Below are 20,085 nucleotides of genomic sequence, written 5' to 3' on the forward strand. Positions count from 1 at the left end.
GCAACAGCTCTGCAGAGAGCTGCTCATTCAGCTCATCGACCACACTGATGTCTATATTCATACTTGTAATCTATGCATGGAACGTAGTTTGTGCACATGAGCATGCTTGCAAAGCCACTGATAATTCAAATCAAATCAAATCACTTTTATTGTCACATCACATGTGCAGGTACACTGGTACAGTACATGCGAGTGAAATTCTTGCGTGCGAGCTTCACAAACAACAGAGTTGTGCAAAAATACAATAACATAAAACAAGCAAAAATATAAGAATGGCGTGTGTGTGTGTGTGTGTGTATACATATTTTACAAATTAAATAGAGTAAGCAATAAAATATATAAAATATACAGAGGTTTGTAGTTGGATATTGTGCAAAACAGTGGCATTAATGTACAGTATGTAGTGCATAATGTTGAAGTTCCAGTAGTGGAGGTGAGGTGTCTATGAAGTGTACAACCTACTGGCTCTACTGTCAGTATTTCTAAGATGTCTCATATGGGTGAATTTATAGCATATCAGTGCTCCTTACTTTTCTACATTCCTGTGACTTGAACACAAAACTTCTACAATAATCCACATGATTTAGAGCACTCTGGTTGTGACTGCCTGCCATTTACCAAGAATCTCTTACTGAGAAAGATGAACCAGATCCTTGCACATGCAACTGAAAAAGCATATTTTTGCCCTGAGCAGCATACCACAAAGGATTCTAATATAGGCCCAAATTCTGTCACAATCTAAATGTATGCATGAGATTGCAGAGGCTTATCAACCACAGAAGTAAATAATTACATTGCATCACATAATTATTATTTTATCCCAGGTAAACCCACAGGGTAAATCTTTTATCTCTGAACAGGCAAATTTCTGCCCCAAGCTACAGTGGTTAGCCTCTCAGGTGAGGTAAAAACACATCTGTGGACAGACAAGCATCCTTTAGCAGACTGAGGAATCCGGCAGGGGCTGAGCGAGTGAGACCTGTTCATCTTCTTCACGGCCGCTGTCCGGACTGATGAGCTTTTCATCGACTGCAACAAGCTGCCAGAGTTCAATGAAGCTGGGGAAAGTGATGGCAACAAGCAACTTAAACCCTCCCCCTTGGCAGATGACAGATCTGGGAAAGAATGAATTAAAAAATAAGAAAATGGCTCACATGTAGTCATTAAGATGCAGAGTTTCATATTTTCTGGTTAAGAAACAAAAACAAATAACTGATCTAAACCTGATGGGAGGTAAGCGGTTTGGTCAGCAGGTTGGCAGTCATCGATGTCTAAACTTCGGCTGTTCCTAACAGCCTGGAGGGAGCGGAGGCTGGTACGCAGGGGTGACCTCGTCCTGCCTGGTGCTGCTGCTGCTGCAAAAAACACACTGAGCTCACACTGAGGTAGTAAAACTTCTAGCATCTGCTCATGTTTTGGAGCTATTTTACAAAAAAAGCTATTTTCTCAAATGAAATGTGGAAAATGCACGACATGTACCATAAGAGAAAATCAAAAATAGAAGTGCTGCCTTGTGTTTTACTCCTTGTTATTTATTTTGTTTGTACCTCACTGTCAACCTATGAAAAGCTGTCTGATGAACAGAAAGCTCTCAGCTTCAAAAACTGTTGAGACCATGTCACAAAGAAATAAAAAGAAAGAAGATCCTATCAGTCGTCTACAGTGAGTAAATCTCACTGTAATCCTTTCATAGCACAAGAAAATCAATCACTTACACTGACAGTATAAACATGCCTGACTTTGTGTACCTTGGTTCTGGGCGCGTTTAAGCAGCTTGAATTGGGTGACTTGTTGATGAAGTCTGGATGGTCTGGGACTGTGGCAGCACTCCTTAACTGCTGATATGGAAGAAGTTTCGTATTTATTTCCTGGAGTTGAGTAAGCAGTGTTTTCACCAGTGGTGTTAAACGAGGGTGGAAGCATCAATGGAGCCTCAGGGTTTCTCCTCTGTGAAGCAGTGGAAGGCATGGACACAAAGTCCTGCCTCAAACCTGAAAAATATAGACATGTTATTAACTCTCAATCAAACCTTTAAGTAGCATGCTATATCACTACAAATATTTTTTTTTCTATACTCACTGGCTTCCTGCAGTTGAGCCATGATGCGGACATCTTGTAGCCTGTAGCTCTTTGTTACGACATCGAGGGAGATGCTTGGCTCACTGTGACCTGTGATTAATAAATTCATAAATTCAAGACACGCACTTCAGTCTCTCAGTATTTAGGAGGAATACCTTTTTTTGTTGTTGTTGTTTCTACTTTTCTGTGTGCACAAAATCCTCAGGAAATCAGGAAGTAACAATGTGGCTGTAATTACTGCACCTCATGTATTGCATATACTGCTGAATGTTTGCAGCTTGTCAAATATACCCGAGTTACACTTGAGGAAGTTGTGCAAAAGATACCCAAACAACCAAAATGAGATGAGGAATAGATCGAAAATGACCATAAAGTCTTACAGAGCAATACCAAAGCATAGACCCAATATGCAATACAAACAAACCACAAATTATATATGCATGCTGTCTATTTGCTTTATGTCTTTGTGTCCTAATCCTCTGACAGATTTTTAAGCTTCATCATTTTTTCTTCCACCAGCATATTCATCGCTTTAAGTCAGTTAACTCTGAGCTGACATAAACACACATCTGCATGTGAATATCAAGAATCTGCAGCAGGGAAAGGGACAATATTTTGTCAACTGGAAGCTTCCAATTTTCTGTTTGTAGTTCATTCGTAGTCCGAGCGCTACTGACCAATCACAGTTGAGTAGGTAAGGCTACAAGTCAACAGTCCCCGTGGAGACCAAAAGAGGGATCACATTTCGACAAAATGCAATCTTTTGAACAATCTGCAACTAACTGCACATTTGTCATTTGATGACAAGCTCTTTTGTTTAATGCCTTTATTTTTGTTTTAAAATCTACCTTCACTGATGACCAGGACAGAAGAAAAAAAAACACAGTTGTCCCAAGAAGGTAAGTTAGCAGACTAGTTGATGGGTTACTAGGTTGTGTTTGCGCTTTTTTGTGCATGACCTGACACTGACACAACACAAGGCTGCACATGAAACAGATAGTTAACGAGCTAACACAACCGACATAAATTAAAGCTAACTTTATCCAAAGCTTATAAAAAAAACGACATCATGTGTAGCTGTGCTGGAGTGTAAAGGTCATCTGTGTGTGTAGAAAAGAATGTAAGATACTGACTCAGGTTTCATGGTGGAAGTTCAGACTTTTTAAAAAAGATATTACCTGAACTGTCAGGTGTATTCGCTGCTGCACTGGCAGACGTTTTATTCACAGAGGAGCCCACAGGGACACTGGCAGCATGATAGGAAACTGCAGGACGTTTGTGGAGCTCACGTCTTGATCCTGACAATACAAAAAGTGAATGCCATTAAAGGAATCCTCTTTTATATCAAGGATATTTCTAAGATAATGAGTGAGTCTGTGGCGCTCGCTTGCCTTGATCCAGCATTTTTAACAGTGCACGGCATGCAGCTTCCATCTCAGGGCTGGGATTATCGAGGACATGTCGACACCATTTGAAAGCAGATTCCTTTTTCTCTACAGACGAATGCTTCCTTGGAGACTCGTACAGCCTGTGAGGAATAAGACGTTACGACTATGTAAAGAAGAGATCTGTTCAGAAGAGCTTTTAATACTGAAGAGTGCTCAGATTGAACTGTCCTGAAAAGCAGCCACCTCAAAGTCTTTAACGTCTCTTTAGAAGTGCACAAATTCAGGTTCATGTCTCTGTCATAACTCAGACTAGAAACAAGCAATGAAATACTTCTACATCACAAGCTGCACTGTCAGAGAATATCACTGTACATCTGATGGCATTTACCAGCTCTCCTCATCCTGCTCTTCATCCGCTATGTCAAGGATTTCCACCAGGTCCAAAGCAGTCTCTTCTTCCTGCAACTCTTCACTGTCCCAAGAGTGTTTTTCACAGCTATAATTGTGCAACATCCTGTTGGTGGCACAGTAAGGCAAGGGTGGATTGCACCCAGATTTCAAACTGTCCAGTCTTATTCTAGCATCCATAGCAAAAGACCCACTGCTACAGCTTTTCACTTTTGCCGGTTCAATATCGGCCCAGATGTTGCAGTATGCATCTGATTTACCCTGCGGCCACATACAGCTGCTTTTCAAATCACTAAAGAGAAAGTGGTGGTTCACACTTGTAGGTGGTAAATAGTATTGGCTCCAATCGCTCATCGTATGGTCCTGGAGTTCCATTTTCTGTGTGAAATCTTCAACTCTGCGTCTTTGAGCTCTCGTCCACTCTTACTCCTCCTTAATGAGGGTAGCTTCCAAACCGGGCTCTCACAACACCAGGCTAAAGGTTGCTTTAAACACAACTCTTTTTAAAAATTGTTCTACAGATACAGCAACTGTAGCTTGACTTTACCTTCTGCTGACCCAGATTTATTGAGTGGAGCTGTTAAGTATAGACACGCAACAGATTGGATGGATTTAGGAGAGCATCACGAGCTTATGTGGATTAGAATCCACGAGTTGGCATTCAGGATCACACCATCAAGACTTACATGTGCGAGCAAAAAGATGCTGTAACTATTTCTGTGATTTCTCAGATGAGCGCAACACTACTTCACAGGAAAGATGTCCCCTCCGTGTGGTCATTACAGCTGTATATACTGTGCTGTTGCTACTGCTGAATGTTTGCAGTTAACAGCTGATCAAATGTACCTGAGTCACGGTAGAGAAAGTTGTGCTGAAAAGGATGGTCAGATGCTCTCTTTTGTGCAGACAGATTAATAAGAAGGTTTGGGGTTTCCCTTACAACCATGTGAAGATCAATAACTCTCACTTACACTTGTGCATTTTTTATGCAGTATGTTTGCAGGAGGCTAAGCCTTTTAGGAACATAAACCAACATCTAACTTTTTTTTAAAAGAAGCAATAATGCAAATTTAGTAGCTCCACAACATCTGCCCTATAATAAATTTAACTAATGATGCTAGTATTTAAATAAAAAAAGACAAGAAAACAAAACCTGATTAAAGTGGAAAATCACATTGAGTCCATTCCAAATTAATTTTTTAAGTATCTTCAGTATACAGTGAATCACATACAGAAGGGTTCAAATTCTCTTATCATTGTTCGGTGTGATTAGGTGTGACATAAGTAGGCTATGTGAACAGTACAGGTGGGGCACATAAGCTCGTTTGTTGAGAAATAGTTCCAGCATGTTACGCCCCTGTGATTACAACTTGTTGATTCGACTTTTACAGTTTTACACTCAACTTTGGGCAGCAAGCCAGTAAAGAAGTTTCCTCCTGCCAAACTATGACGTCGCTGATAGCAAGAACTGGCAGGTTCACTTTGGCAAATCTCCTACATTTAACATTGATTTTTTTGTGCTATGGTTGGGTTAAGGGCAAGATCCACCCAAGATTCAACCAAAGGCAAGATGTGGGATTAAGCAGGGTCAAGGCTAACTGGATTAAGTTGGCCTTCACCCTACTTTAAATTGCAGTTTATCACTTGTATCTAGAGAAATAGTGCAGATGTCATTATTTACCTTGATGGGCGACTGTGGTTCAGTGGGTTGGGAAGCTCATCTTGTAACCGGTTGCCGGTTCGATCCCCAGCTCTATCTGTCCTGGTTGTTGTGTCCTTGGGCAGGACACTTCACCCTACCGCCTACTGGTGTTGGCCAGAGGGGCCGATGGTGCGATATGGCAGCCTCGCTTCTGTCAGTCTGCCCCAGGGCAGCTGTGGCTACAACTGTGGTTTGCCTCCACCAGTGTGTGAATGTGAGAGTGAATCAATAGTGGAATTGTAAAGCGCTTTGAGTGTCTAGAAAAGCACTATATAAATGCAATCCATTATTGATGATCATTTTAATTAAATACAGTGGATTTTGTATTAATACAACTTTATTTTTATTTATTTTTTTAACTTTTATTTAGGTAGCTAAATAATTTAGGTGTATATCTGTACAACAAAGTAAAATGGGCTGAGTGGAAAAGAACCAAAGAATTTTAAACATACTACCAGGCCTGAGTTGCTTTCTTATATTCTTCACTCAGAATTAAGTCAGTATTTTGGTGATGATCTTTGACGTTTCATCTTTTTCAGGGTGAGCTTTAGTTGGGCAGTGTGAATAGGGAGACTACTGTTATACTGTTATATATAGACCAAATCATTTATTTGATAGGAGGTCATTTTCATTCATTTTTTTGCCAACTTGTGCCGTAGAGCTAAGAGTATTTCCATCACTGCAATTTTACAAAGCATTTTTGTTGATAAGTGTCCCAGTCCAGTCTATTCTCCTAAATTACCCATTTGGGTACAGTTTATTCTCTATTTATTCTCGACAATATCACAAACTATGTGTGGCACATAGGTGAAGATTACTTATGGAGTTTAGCGTTGATTAAATGTTAAATCAGACCAGTTGAGCAAGACTAGACCATTGTCACATAGACCCCCCCACACCCCACACTAAGTATCATGTCAACCTCTTGAAACCAACTCCTGCTGTTGGTCTGGTTCTTTGGGTTCATTAGCCTGTGCTGGTAATAAAAACAGCCCTAGTCCTGATGGCAGCTCAATATCACACAGACATGACAACTCTGAAAATCTATTAGATTAAAAACACAACACACATATGGTTTCTAATCATTAATTTAAATAAGGGTTAGGGGTATAAATATGTGCCCTGCTTGTTGGATTAACTGAGCAAAAGAACCTGGTAGCTCGTAAAAAAACCAAAACCCTGTATATTGCAGAAACTTACATACAGATAAATAAAAACTTAGCAGATATAACGTAACCTTGTGTTAGCATCTCTCACTTAACTGTGTGTGGCAGGAGGCTTTCATGTGCTGCTACTCTTAGCAAGAAAGAGACATTTATGAAAATTGGACAAAATAAACTTTTCTTTTGCGCCACGTTAAAGAAAAATAAATGTTTTAACTGATGTATTTAAGGACCAGAATCATGTTTGTGTGCAGCTAATGCTATGTAAGAGAGCCTTGTTTTGATACATTGATTTCAAAGTAGGGTTTTTTTTTTTTAAGTATACATCTTTGACTTGGTCTCTGTTGGTGGGCTGCAGGTGCACACAGAGGTGAGGTCAGCCTTTGATGGTATCTGTCAGACAGGCTCAGGGCGTACACTGCAGAAAACTCAAATTAATGTAAAGGACATGTAAAACACAGCACCGAAACGTAAACACTAGCATAGCTATCGACACTCTTCCAGTTCCCACCCAAAGGTACAGGAGAAGGAGTAGGAGGTGTCTTCCTCCTGGATAAAGCTGCACCTGCGCCCTGCCTCCTGTCTCCTCGTCACCTCACCGCCCACCGGTTTGTTTCCTGCTCGTCACTCTGTTGTTGTGTCTGAGCTACAGCGCTTCTTTTTCAACTTCAGCCACCACATCACGGAGTCCTAAAAAAAACCGCTTTCCCCTGTGAAATGCGGAGTGAAGAGTGACAAACCGGACAGCGAAGGGCCACCTCTGTCGGGAGGGAGAGTGGGGGAAAATGCAGGACACAACCGACAAAGCAGCCTCCGGGAACCCGGCTGGAGACAGCGGCACAACCGCAGAGCAGGTAGGAGCAATGCAACTTTGTTATTCTGGCTTTCACCGCATCATACAGGACTCTGTACAGGTGTAAGACACGCTAGCGTCCTGATGTAACCCCAAAAGCCCGTTACGAGCAGTTCAATGTCACCAACGGGCGCTTTCAGTTGTCTGAAAGATACCGTGTTCAGATGAGGCGGTCCAACCTGTCCGCCTGCATTACTCTCAGGCTTTTCCTCTTCGTCTGTAGCAGATAAAGCCCTTGCCTCGGTTCAGTTGTTCAGCAGTTGTGTTTACCTTAACTTTTCCCCGCTGTGTACATCACACATGCACAATGAGTACTCAGCTAGAAAGACTGGTTCAGTAGTGCAGCAAATGTGTAGAAACGGGAAATAAAACGATTCGTTTTCCTCTGAGGTGTGGCTGTGGTATATTAAGTGACTGTGAGGGTGTTTGGGGGGTTATAATTGAAAATGATTGCTGCTACTTGTTATTCTAAGCCCCCACTCTTTAAATCTCAATTGGACAACTTATAAAATATATCTGGATTTTAATCGTCGAAGAATAGTAATCACCACAAGAAACAAGAGTAACTGTAACCTTAAAGAAGTTTTGTTTTGTTTTTTGACCAACAGATTTTACCATGTGCATCAGATTGTCCACATCATATCTGTTTGATGAAGTGTGTAAAAGCCAGTCATACAAAATATCTCAGACATGCTACATTATGGGCTCAAAAGTTGCAATGTAGTTTAATTCAAACGAAAAAATACAAATACAAAATTAAAAAAATACAAAAAACTGCTTGATGGTGTCAATAAATGTTTTTAAGTACAAAAAGGAGTAGATGGAAGTTTAACACTTATCAAGACCTGCTCCCCTTATGTAAAAAGAACAAAAAAATATATTATAATACTTGCTAAACTTTAAACAGGCCTTGTACATCCTCAGTAGCTATAGAAACGTGCACATAATGATGATAAATGACAATGCTAATATCCAGATAACAGCATGAGAACTCAACTGAGCAACTTCTTTTACAGAAGCAAATCATCCTCATGTTCATGCAGTTTGTTTGTTTTTATGCAATAATACATTGGCGTTCAATGTGTTTAAAAATGGGGGGGAAACGTGAACTATATAACAATGCAGTAACAATGCTTAAAGCAGAAGCCCTGTTGTTACCTTCATCAGACTTCCTCCCTGTGTGTGCGAACATCAAAACCAGTTCCTCCTTTGTTTAGAGGTAGATGGTGCGCAGGAAGGAAGAGGAACAGGAAGCAATAGATCAGTGGACGGTTTTAAGGAGATAGAAAAGTTAAACCACACGCTAAGTGTGTGCGCCTGTTCTTGGTTTTTGTACTCGACTGTGTAATCCACAAACTGCAAACAAACCTTGTCAGACAAAAGCAAACAGAACAGTCAGTCACAGTCAGTTCCTCATATGTATTTACATCAGAGTTACCATGTATTTCCCCTCTCATTTCAACATCCTAACAATGTAATTTGTTGTTGTTGTTGTTTTTAGAATAAAGTACATATGAATGGAAATACAGTCACACAAAATGGTTTCAACCCGCCAAGTACACCTACACCACAGCCACAGTCTGAATGCCAACTACCTACTCCAACACCGATTGTCCAGAGGGAGCAGTGGGGTGGAAAGTATGAGTTCCTGCTCTCCTGCATTGGATACTGCGTGGGACTGGGAAACGTGTGGAGGTTCCCCTACCTTTGTTACCGCAATGGGGGAGGTGAGTGGTCCATAGTCAAATGCTTGTCGTGCGTGTGTGTTAATCATTGTTTGTAACACTCATTTGTGCATGAGGCACTCTTTGCCCTGCCCTTGGGTGTGTGTGCTTCTCATCATGCTGATTTATTTGGCACACTCTTTCCAGAGCACGCCATGACAGCCTCTGGAAAGACTGAGGAGAATGGGAACTACATCACAAAGCATTCACTAATCCTCTAAGTAGGGACAATGTTTTTCCTCGATTACACGCCAGAAATGGGATTTACTTTTTGATCCCAGCCTTAAGTAATACACATCTCTTTGTGAAAAGCGTACATGTTGCAGCTTGTCTGACAGTAAAGTCAGATAGATGATGTCTATATTGCGTTTTTATAAGTTAGCCTGCTGCTACAGGCTGCCTGCATCCACAAACCAAGTCGTTTTTATTGAGTCGTCTCCCTCCCTTCATTAAAGAGGCCTGTTTCTAATCTTCACAGGTGTCTTTCTCATCCCCTATTTCATCATGCTTATTGTTACGGGTGTTCCGCTCTTCCTCATGGAGCTGAGTTTAGGCCAGTATGGAGCAGCCGGCCCGATCACTGTGTGGAAATGCTGCCCTCTGCTCAAAGGTAATGACCTCCTATTGCAGGAATTTTTTGTAAGTAATTACAGAAAGCAGAAGCAAATCGGTGGAAAGACTTTGGAAACTTTAGCATGGTGTCTGCATGGTGATTTCATACTGGGGGTACTTTATTCCAGTTAGTTAGAACAAAATATTTGACCACAGTTATGCAGCATTTCTGTTTGAATTTGAAGGATTTGTGTGGGCAGAATCTCCGATTGACGTCAAAATGCCAGCGTCACCAGTCAGACCAGACATTATAGTTCATGCAAATAGCTGCTGAGTGACTCAAAACAAATTGCTGCCTCACTTCTTATGGCTTACCTTAAAATTCCTGGCTTCTCAGAAACTAATTTTAACCCTGTAAGAAATGTCTTACTTGTGCTAGGGAGTGGTCATGCCAGCAGGCTTATTTAAGAGAAAGGTGAGACGGAATTCCTCATAAAAGGAAAAAGGAAGTGAACGTTTTTTATGTTAGCAAGAATAACACTGGCTGTCAGCAATAGTGCGATCAAGGGTGATAAACTCTGCAGTGATTGTTAAATGTCAGTATTATTTCTTTTTGCCAGTTTAAGCACCATTTTCTGAAACTAACGTCTTACATACAGTTTGCCTTATACAGTAGAACATTTGCTTTTGTCTGAGGTACTCATGTCCCTCTCTGTGTTTTTACACAGGGATTGGGATTGGGATGCTGTGTGTGTCCACACTGGTGTGTCTCTACTATAACGTTATTATAGCGTGGACATTTTACTACCTGGGCAGCTCATTCCAGAGCCCTCTGCCCTGGTCCTGTGAGGCCCTCGCCAATGCAACTATCTGTAGTGGTAACATCACTGCCAATAACTCCACTGGTAAAGTCCTCACCCCGACAGAAATCTTCTGGAAGTAAGTGCTTTATTTGGATGGTCATTTTACATAAATGAATAAATCAGTGTTGTTTTTAAGGTTGTACATTTTTGATTTACTAAAAGAAAAAAGTAATGTGTAGCAAGGGTTTAATTTGCAAAGTATTTTTTAAACTTATATACTATGGGTGCATCAAAATGACAGCAATGCAAAGGTACTGGTATGTCTCTAAGCCACACCTAAGTGACACATTTGATGGGTTTTAGCCAACTGTGTCTTAACAATAGGGTGAGAAAAAAACATACAAGAGGCTTTGAGCAAATCTGAAATGGCACCAGGAGCTTTAACTTAAGTGACAAGAATTGTTCTCATTCAAGTCTACTCATTTTAAATTTCTCATACAATTATTTGGGTAATTATACACCTTGCTGAAGTACTTGCTCAAAATGACTCAACACTTGATCCCAGTCAACTGTTTTTTTTAGTACTTCACAGCAACACAGTGTTACTACAGAATACGTAAGCGTTTCAGTACAGAGCAGTTGTCTGTACAGATAACCACAGCAGTCCGTGGGACACGGTGAATGAATCCCAGAGGCTTTGCACATCATCATTACAAAAAGCACTGTGTTCATGATTTATCCTTGTAGTCAAAATGCATAATATCACAAGAGCTTTTTTTCATTTTAAGGTGTATAGCCTTATGGGTGGTAATGCAATCAGTATTTTATTGCACTTTACTGCATGTAGGGGGGCCAGAGCTTTTCTGAGCTGTCAAAGAGTGAGGAGATGAGGTGCAGCCTGGACAGGTTGCTAGTCTGTCACAGGGCCAACACAGACAGACAGACAACCATTCATACTCTCCTGTGGGCAATTTAAACCCAAATTAACCTACCCCCACTAACTGCATGTCTTTAGACTATGGCAGAAAGCTGGAGTACCTTGAGAGAGCCCACGCCAACATGGAGAGACCATTCAAACTCCACACAGAAAGGCCCTGGCGAGATGGTGGATTCAATCCCAGGTCCGTCTTGCTGTGAAGCAACAGTGCTAACCACCGTGCCATCGTACTACGTCTTTAGTCAAATTCAATTTGGTTCAATTTTATTTAAGTGAATTCAAAAAATAAAAGAAATCTGAATATTACAGGCATTGTAGTAGACAAAGAGTGCCACAGAAACTGAATTTCACTTCTCTTACTCCCTTGTAGGACATATGGAATTTTTTAGCGTCCAGGACGATGTCATCACAGAAATCCAGACCAACAGCTGTGCCTTGTTTATATAGTTAATGTGTAATAGGTGCTTGTTTGCATAGTTGCCTCACAGCAAAAATGTTTAAATCCAGCCTGGAGCTTTTCTGTGTAGAGTCGGCATGTTCTCCTCAACTTCCTCCTACAGTTAGGCTAATTAGTGATTCTAAATTACCCATAAGTGCAAACGCCTGTCTCTCTCTGTTAGCCCTGTGACAGCACTGTGTATCCTGCCTCTTTCTGATAGCTGGGATAGGCTCCACCCCCCACACAACTCTGAATTGGATAAGTGGGAGAAAACAGATGCGTAATATGTGTGGTCATATTTGTGCTATTTCATCTCGTAGTAAGCAAGTCCTGGGTGTAGTACACAGTGAGGGCCTTCACGATCCAGGCCCTGTGCGGTGGCCCCTGGCCCTGTGTCTGCTCGCAGCGTGGATCATCATCTTCCTGTGCATGCTCAAGGGCATCCGCAGTTCTGGCAAGGTGACGCAACACAATGTTCTTATTGTCAGCACAGATACAAACTCTTGCGTGGCCTCTGCTCGTATATCATGCTGGCCTCATGTGTGTCCTTGCTGTCTTTGCTTTCAGGTGGTGTATGTGACGGCTACCTTCCCGTACTTTGTGCTCATTGTTTTGATCATCAGAGGGGCCACACTGGAGGGCTCTCTGCAGGGCGTCGCCTTCTACCTCACACCAGACTGGAGCCGCTTGGCTAACGCACAGGTAGATTTGATGGGACAGTGGTAGTTAGTGAACACAGTGTATTGATGCTGCTTTAAAATAACTGCAGATATTTGTGTGTGTGTGTGTTGCAGGTTTGGAATGACGCAGCCTCACAGATCTTCTACTCATTAGGTATTGGTGTCGGGGGGCTGCTCTCTATGGCCTCTTACAATAAGTTTGACAACAATGTCATCCGGTGAGTTTGGGCTCTGTTCTTTTGTTTTGTAATTTGTTTACTTGTTTTTTATGGCTCTGGTAATCATGGTTTGATTTTTGTGTTTGTTTGTTTTCAGGGACACTATAGTTATCACCACAGGAAACTGTTGCACCAGCTTCTTTGCTGGATTTGCTATATTCTCAATCCTGGGTCACATGGCATACAGGAAGGGCGTTCCTGTGGGAGAAGTGGCAGATACTGGTATTTTACCTATTTGGCTTCTATAACACAGACAGCAACAATTAATTACTTGTATCACGCTTTTTGAAATGCATTTTTTTTCTGCTTACCTTCAGGTCCTGGGTTAGCCTTTGTTGCTTACCCAGAAGCCCTTGCACTGCTGCCAGGCTCTGTGTTCTGGTCAATTATGTTCTTCCTCATGCTCTTTATGCTGGGAGTTGATACCCTGGTAAGGCTGCACTCTATACAAAGATAGCAGCATAAATATAGGTCTAACATACGGATACCACCTATTAATGTTTTACACCTTCTTAATGCTTCACAGTTTGGAAACATGGAGGGCATCACTACGGCCGTGCTGGATGAGTTTCCTCACCTCCGTGGAAACCCACTGCAAAAGTCCTTATTCTTGGGTGCTTTGTGTTTTTTCTTTTACCTGATGGGCCTCCTGTTAGTCACTGATGTGAGTATGTTTGTTTTCAATGAGGAGTCTGACGTGTCTGCATGCTTCATATGATCAGAAAGAGTCATATTTCCCGTGCTGTCTGTCTATACAGGGAGGAATTTACTGGTTCACTCTCATTGACTCCTTCAGCACTAGTTTCGGCCTCATCATCATCACCCTCTTCATGTGCATTGGCATCTCCTTCTTCTATGGTATCTCATCTCACAGCCCTCATATTCACAATAAACTCCTTTAACCATGTCACTCCTTTTTTGATCATTTCAGTGACTGACTTGCTGTATAGCAAGTTTGTTTGTTTTCCCGCATTTTATTTTTTGAATAGAACATTGATCATATTTTTTTTACATTGTTTTCTTGGTCGAACGATGAGTATTATTTTTTTTTTAATGATCTTCCTTGTATTTGAATGTTTGTTTTTTTTCTAATTTGTTTTTTATTAGGCGTCAACCAGTTTTGTCAAGACATTTTGGATATGATTCGCCACTGTCCTCCCTGGTGTGGCAAAGTGCTGATTTACTTCAAAGCATGCTGGGTTTTCTGCACTCCGTTTCTTCTACTGGTGAGTTTACACTTGAACTGATATCGATATTGGTTGTTAGTAGATAACAACAGCACTGGTGACGGCTAACAAATGCTTGTTAAAATATCTCTCTAATAAATCAAAGAATCTTTGCATGCAGGTCTCAGTGTGCCTGGCTGTTTCTTGCTTTTCTTTGCATCCCTTCACCAAAAAGTTCAGACTTAGCAGGACTATTGTGAAATGTGTGAGCAAATGCAGTGTTGAGGTTGTTGTCTTCTGCTAGCTTTCACAGCTCTAGCACAACTTCCTGTGTCCCGTTCACCACAGGATCCATATGTTTGATTTGGCACAGATTTTATGGCACATGCCCTTCCTCACCCCACCTTTCCATTTACCCAGTCTAGGGACCAACACTTGGAGTACACTAGCTTTTGAGCCCATGAGGTGTGGTTTGTGACTCCTCTTGGTCTTTAAGTGGGAATCTCTGTGCATAAGGTGAATGTGTCTGTCATGAGGCATTTAGAGAAAGTCTGTAAATTGTAGCCACAGTAAATAACCCTTGTTGTGCACAACCTAAAAGGCAACGTACAAGTTTTGATATTCTTTTTAATTACATTTTTTTAAGGTGGCTGACTTCAAGTCCAGAAGCTATAAAGCTGCTTTATCTTAAATGTTTTACATTCTGTGATCTAAATTATCTTATTCTGTTTCCATTATTGTTTATCTGGCACAGCTATTATGGGATGAATAAGTAAAAAAAACCCACTTCTGGTAGCTGTGGTGATACTGCTAACTATAGCACACATTATATGCTTGTTGATTTGTATCATTTTAAAACCAAATTCCTCCCTTTGTTATTTATGCTGCTGCTTCTAAAGCATGAACTTGGCATCCAGCAGGTAAATCTATTAGCATCTGCATTCAAGTGTACCAGTGAACTTTTAGTAAAAGAGTGAAAGAGAGTTCATAGTATCCTATTAAATGACTGAAGGGTTTGACTCAGAAACTAACAAAGGAACTAAAATGACGTCACTCATTTGAAAGTGTCAGCTGCCCACTGTGCTGACATCTTTGGGGCAGGTAAATAATTGAAGAGGAGATACTGGAATTCGATCTGCAGTTTTTCCGTGCCGGCCCTCCACTCTGCTTCTTTTTGTGTTGAGATGAAATGATCCTCTGCTCACTCTGGGCTTTTCCCGTTGCATAGTTCATCCTGACATACATCTTCATTGAGATGTACAGAACGTCACTCCACTACGGCGACTATGTGTATCCACTGTGGGGTAAAGCCTTAGGTGTGTGCATGGGGGCCACCTGCTGTTTACAGATCCTCATCTGGGCTATCGTCGCCATCAGCAAAGAAACTGGAACACTGAAAGAAGTCAGTATCACCACTCATTAACGTACACTACTGTCACAGTAGCAGTCTTAAGTGGGTTTGTGATTATCTCTGGCTTTCTCTCTCTCTTTGTTTTGACAGCGTTTCCAGAAATCAATCCGACCGCTAAATTCCTGGAGGCAAAATACCCTGAACAGCACCGTGAGAGCAGAGGTGCACGTAGAGCCTGAGCAAGTGGACGTCCCGTACACAGTCACGCTCACCGACATGGACATTACTGCGATGACGTGGGACATGGGAAGCCAGGCATAAGGGAACAGAGCATTTGTGAATACACCATGATGAGCAGACTTTGCTCTAAACAGACAAAGGAATTTACTATTTTGTTATTGGCTGAGGTTCAGCTCTGGAGGCTATGCTCGCTCACACTGTGTCCTGTGTCAGGGCAGTATCGAATACCTGCTATATTTATACTATTATGTACATAAATATAGATTTTTCAAATTCTTTTTCACTGCTTAGAATGTAAGGTTACGAGGTTTTAGAGGAAGCTTGGATTATCATATATATGCAGGATTTCATGAGAATGCGTCAATGAAGATGATGTTGCAATGTAAATGCTGAACTTATTTATTATTATAGTAGCACAGTGCAATGAACTGCTACTGACAGTTGCCAGCAGCTGCTGTCCAAGGAGGAAAAGAACTTTGTGACTGTTACCCTTCATGCCACTGATGGAACCAGAGAAGCGACCACGAAACATCATGCTTTCAGACTAAATGGCGTTGAAACATAGCTGCACTGAAGCAAGAATATTTTAAATTCCATTTTAAAATAAATGATTGCGAAAATGATTGGTAGAATAAATACATTATTTATACAATATGTTGCCAAATGAACTATTTCTCATGGTACTGTCCGTATTTCAATGCAAGAAGACTCCTGACTCTGACCATTTGCATTTCAACTAACCAGGTTCCCGCAGTTCCGCTGAAGATGTAGTGTTTGCGTCATGTCTAGTGAAAACTTGTCTTTGCACATATAAGTACAACCGAGTAACAACTAAATACTAAAATAGTACTGTAGATAGATTTCACATATATCAAAGTTGGTTATCTTTTGGGAAAAAAATCAAATGGCATTGTTAAAGTTGATGCTTGTTTTTTCTCTTAATTTCACGGAAACTTGAATTTGACAGTCGTTTACTCTCACTTTTATTTTTAGTTGTGTTTTTTGTTTGTTTTTTTAAGTGGAAAGCTAATTAAGTCATTTGAGTTAAATGTACTCTGGACATGCTTATTGTTGGGGTTTTAAATTTGCCCCCATTTGCAACAACCCTCTGTGTTGTAAAGTTGATGACAGTAACATCAGAACGTACAGGGTAGAAATTACATGAAGACCCTTTAGTGTTCATCTGTTTAAGAGGGCTCACAGAACCTGACTTCTCAGATTAAGCATTTAAAGCCTGAACCATGAATTAATTGCCAAGAAATTAATTTTTTTGGAAAACGTGCAATTGCTTATTTAAGTTTCTGAAGTTGAAAACAAAAACAAGTATAAATTTGCAGGTTTTAGTTTTAATTTGTATCAAGCTTTTTTGCAAGCTATTGCTTAAAAATGTATTGTGCAATTTGCCTAGTACGTCTATTATGCGTTTTTAATCCCTTTCTGAATTTCAGAATTACAAAATAAATATCATCACAAGAGGGTTTTTTATTCTTTTCTTGCAGAATCTCTTCATAAACCTTTACATAAACATTTAAGAACATTTTTCGTCGGTTCCTTTTGCTTATTGTATATTTTTTATAGTGTCCAATTAAAAACTACTTGAAGCTATGGGATGAGTATATATAGCCCATAACAGTTTAACGAGATGAATTAGTGTGATCACAGAGGCCAGTCATGTGGTAGTCTGCCTCTTAACAACACACATTCATTGGCCACTTTGTTAGGTACAGCTGTTCAACTACTTATTAGTTACCGGTATATGGCAGCCACTTGATGAGTTCAGGCATGTAATCATGGTCAAGATGACCTCACATCAGAATAGGAAGTAAACATGATTTAAGAGAACCGAGTGTGGTTGTTGTTGCCAGGCAGACTGGTCTCTGTACTCCAGAAACTGCTGATCTACTGGGATTTTTAGACACAAACATCTCTAGGGTTTACAGAGAACGAAAGCATGGATCCATCCTGTCTTGTTCTAATGGTTCAGCGTGCAGTGGTGATCTAATGGTGTGAGGGAAATTTTCTTGGCACACTTTGAGCCCCTTAGTACCAATTAAGCAGCATTCAAATTGTACCACAGTGTATTGCTGCTGACCATGACCAACCCTTTATGACTACCTTAGGATAGGTTCTTCCAACAGGATGATGTGTCATATCACAAAACTCAGATAATTAGTTTCTTGAACATGACTGCAAGTTCACTGTAGTCAAATGGCCTCCACAGTCACCATGTTGTGGGTGGAAGATTTGCATCGTGGCTCTGTAACAGAAAAATATGCTGCATTTGTGGGATGTTGTCATATAAGTATGGTTAAAAATCTCTGAGAAATGTTTCCAGCACCTTGCTGAATCTGTGCCACACAAAGTAGTAGTAGTGTGCAATACTGCAAATTTTGGTATCAATCCAAAAACGAGTATATACAGGGCCAGTACTGCAATACATAGCAATACCAATACTTTTAACCTATAAAGACAGGCTATAAATAAAGTAGATGTGACTGTCCACGCAAAAAGGTTTAGACATTTCTCACAGTGTATGTTTGACACATTTTTTCATTTCCAAAAAATTATATATATATATATATATTAGGGGTGCAACGATACACAAAATTCACGGTTCGGTTCGGTTCGATACTTTGGTGTCACGGTTCGATATTTTTTCGATACAAAAAAATGTTCATGCCTTTTTATTAATTTGTCATTTATTAAATTTTCACGGCACATTCTGCACCACATCTCTGTGCGTTCATCATTTGTTTGAAGCCAGCTCACCTCCTGCAACCACTTTTCCGAGAATACGTGCTTCTTTTGTGGTTCGGACTCCTTCTGACATTTCTTTGGAGGTGGAGGAACATCACAGTAATTGCTTAAAGGAGCTTCTTCGACATCTTTAAGAGTTCTAAACAAATGTCTGTCCTCCTCCTGAAAATCTTATGTACGCAAACACGCGTTGCAACTTCTTATCTTGTGCGGGTTTTTATTTTGACAGCGAATGCGCACCTGCGGACCATGCAGCCCTGGTTATTTAGCTCGTCATATTGCAGCCACAGAAATTCTTTTGTCCATGAAACCATAAAGCTGCACTTTCTTTTTTCCTTATAGTCTGATTTGTCATAACCTTTCCGTTTTGTGGTAAGCTTTTCTTTGGCTGTCGCTTCTTCACCCTGACCTGTCTTATTTGGCTCAGCAGAACTAAAATATATATCCTGCTGCTTTTACACACGCACTCACATAACGCTCAGCGATTCTCTGCGCGATCAACCTCTCACATGTTTAAGCTGCGGGAGATTTCAGTTGTCATGTTTGCATAGTAAGCTAACGATTGATAAGACGATGCCAGAGGAATTGGTGCGCAAATTATCATCACTCACCAATCAGTACTGTCGCTCTCTATACACAGTTCACGCGATTGCAAAGTGAAAGCAAAAAACAAGCGCAAATTCAAACGCGATTTCAGTATGTCACATATTGACAGTGGCCGATGCCAATGACATAATTACCCAGCTACATTTCCGAAAGAATGCAAAAGCATTGACATATAGTTTTCCTTCCTACGATAGGCCGACGGGCAGGGCAGAGATAGATTTTGGTAGCCCGACTGGAAAAAAGCCCCAGGACGTCGGGCTAGCGATTTTGCGAGCCCTGTATCTGATTGAGGAATCACTCATCTTTGGAAAAGAGAGTTTATTATGGAGAAATGTCTCTTTCCAAAATAAAAGCTATACTATACGCTTCTTCTGGGCTATATTCTCAGCAGCATATTAAACATATCAGGTCCCCATAAGGAGAATCATGTGCTAACGGCTGTCTAAATGACTCGGGTAAAGTTTGTAGCATGCCTGCTTGTTTTTGTCTGCTTCCACTTGTCTTTGCACTAGGATGATGTCAGAGTAAATGTGCAGTCATATTGGTTGTGTTCCCACTAGTGCTGTCAGCCTTAATCTGAAATGACATTAACGTCACAACACGGCAAATCTCCGTTAACGAGCTACCGCGGATCACCTCATGAGTGGGGCTGGAAGACGTCAACACATTAACGAGCTAACTGCGCTAACACACTAGTTCCCACCAATTGAGCATTGCTGGCACATCCAACATACTGTTTTACTTTTGTCCATGACGCGCTTACCTTCAGGGTCATACATCACATGAAAACCAAAATAGTTCCAAACGCCAGATCTGAATGAGGGTGGGGGAGGTTCAATTTGCCATGTTGCAACTAGCCTAGCTTCTGTCTCGCTAGCTTGCCCTGCGCTCAGTGAATCTGTGTTCGACTACTCCGCCTAGGCTGCACTGTCGAGCGCAGATCCACTGAGCGCTCAACACAGACAGCATCGTCAGAAGGAAAGTTGATAAAATAAATTAAAAATGTTGTATCGTTCGAT

General features: G+C 40.9%; 2 protein-coding genes across 2 annotated transcripts; one reads left to right on the top strand and one right to left on the bottom strand.

Moving 5' to 3' along the window:
- Positions 1 to 283: 283 nt before the first annotated feature.
- Positions 284 to 4,295, bottom strand: LOC102775854 (SLAIN motif-containing protein-like). The gene is made up of 7 exons (XM_087846810.1): positions 3,856 to 4,295; positions 3,471 to 3,607; positions 3,258 to 3,377; positions 2,080 to 2,169; positions 1,740 to 1,991; positions 1,224 to 1,355; positions 284 to 1,115 (listed from the first exon to the last, which is right to left on the bottom strand). Exons 1-7 carry the CDS (start codon positions 4,248 to 4,250, stop codon positions 847 to 849), a joined length of 1,395 nt encoding a protein of 464 aa, XP_087702936.1. The 5' UTR covers positions 4,251 to 4,295; the 3' UTR covers positions 284 to 846.
- Positions 4,296 to 7,088: 2,793 nt separating this feature from the next.
- Positions 7,089 to 16,981, top strand: slc6a7 (solute carrier family 6 member 7). The gene is made up of 14 exons (XM_087847201.1): positions 7,089 to 7,594; positions 9,095 to 9,320; positions 9,796 to 9,927; positions 10,598 to 10,808; positions 12,369 to 12,507; positions 12,616 to 12,750; positions 12,843 to 12,946; positions 13,044 to 13,168; positions 13,264 to 13,376; positions 13,473 to 13,610; positions 13,705 to 13,804; positions 14,054 to 14,172; positions 15,341 to 15,514; positions 15,614 to 16,981. Exons 1-14 carry the CDS (start codon positions 7,526 to 7,528, stop codon positions 15,782 to 15,784), a joined length of 1,956 nt encoding a protein of 651 aa, XP_087703327.1. The 5' UTR covers positions 7,089 to 7,525; the 3' UTR covers positions 15,785 to 16,981.
- Positions 16,982 to 20,085: the final 3,104 nt, after the last annotated feature.

Source organism: Neolamprologus brichardi, chromosome 10, assembly GCF_056152115.1.
Source record: "Neolamprologus brichardi isolate AB-2024 chromosome 10, ASM5615211v1, whole genome shotgun sequence".
Classification (NCBI taxonomy): domain Eukaryota; kingdom Metazoa; phylum Chordata; class Actinopteri; order Cichliformes; family Cichlidae; genus Neolamprologus; species Neolamprologus brichardi.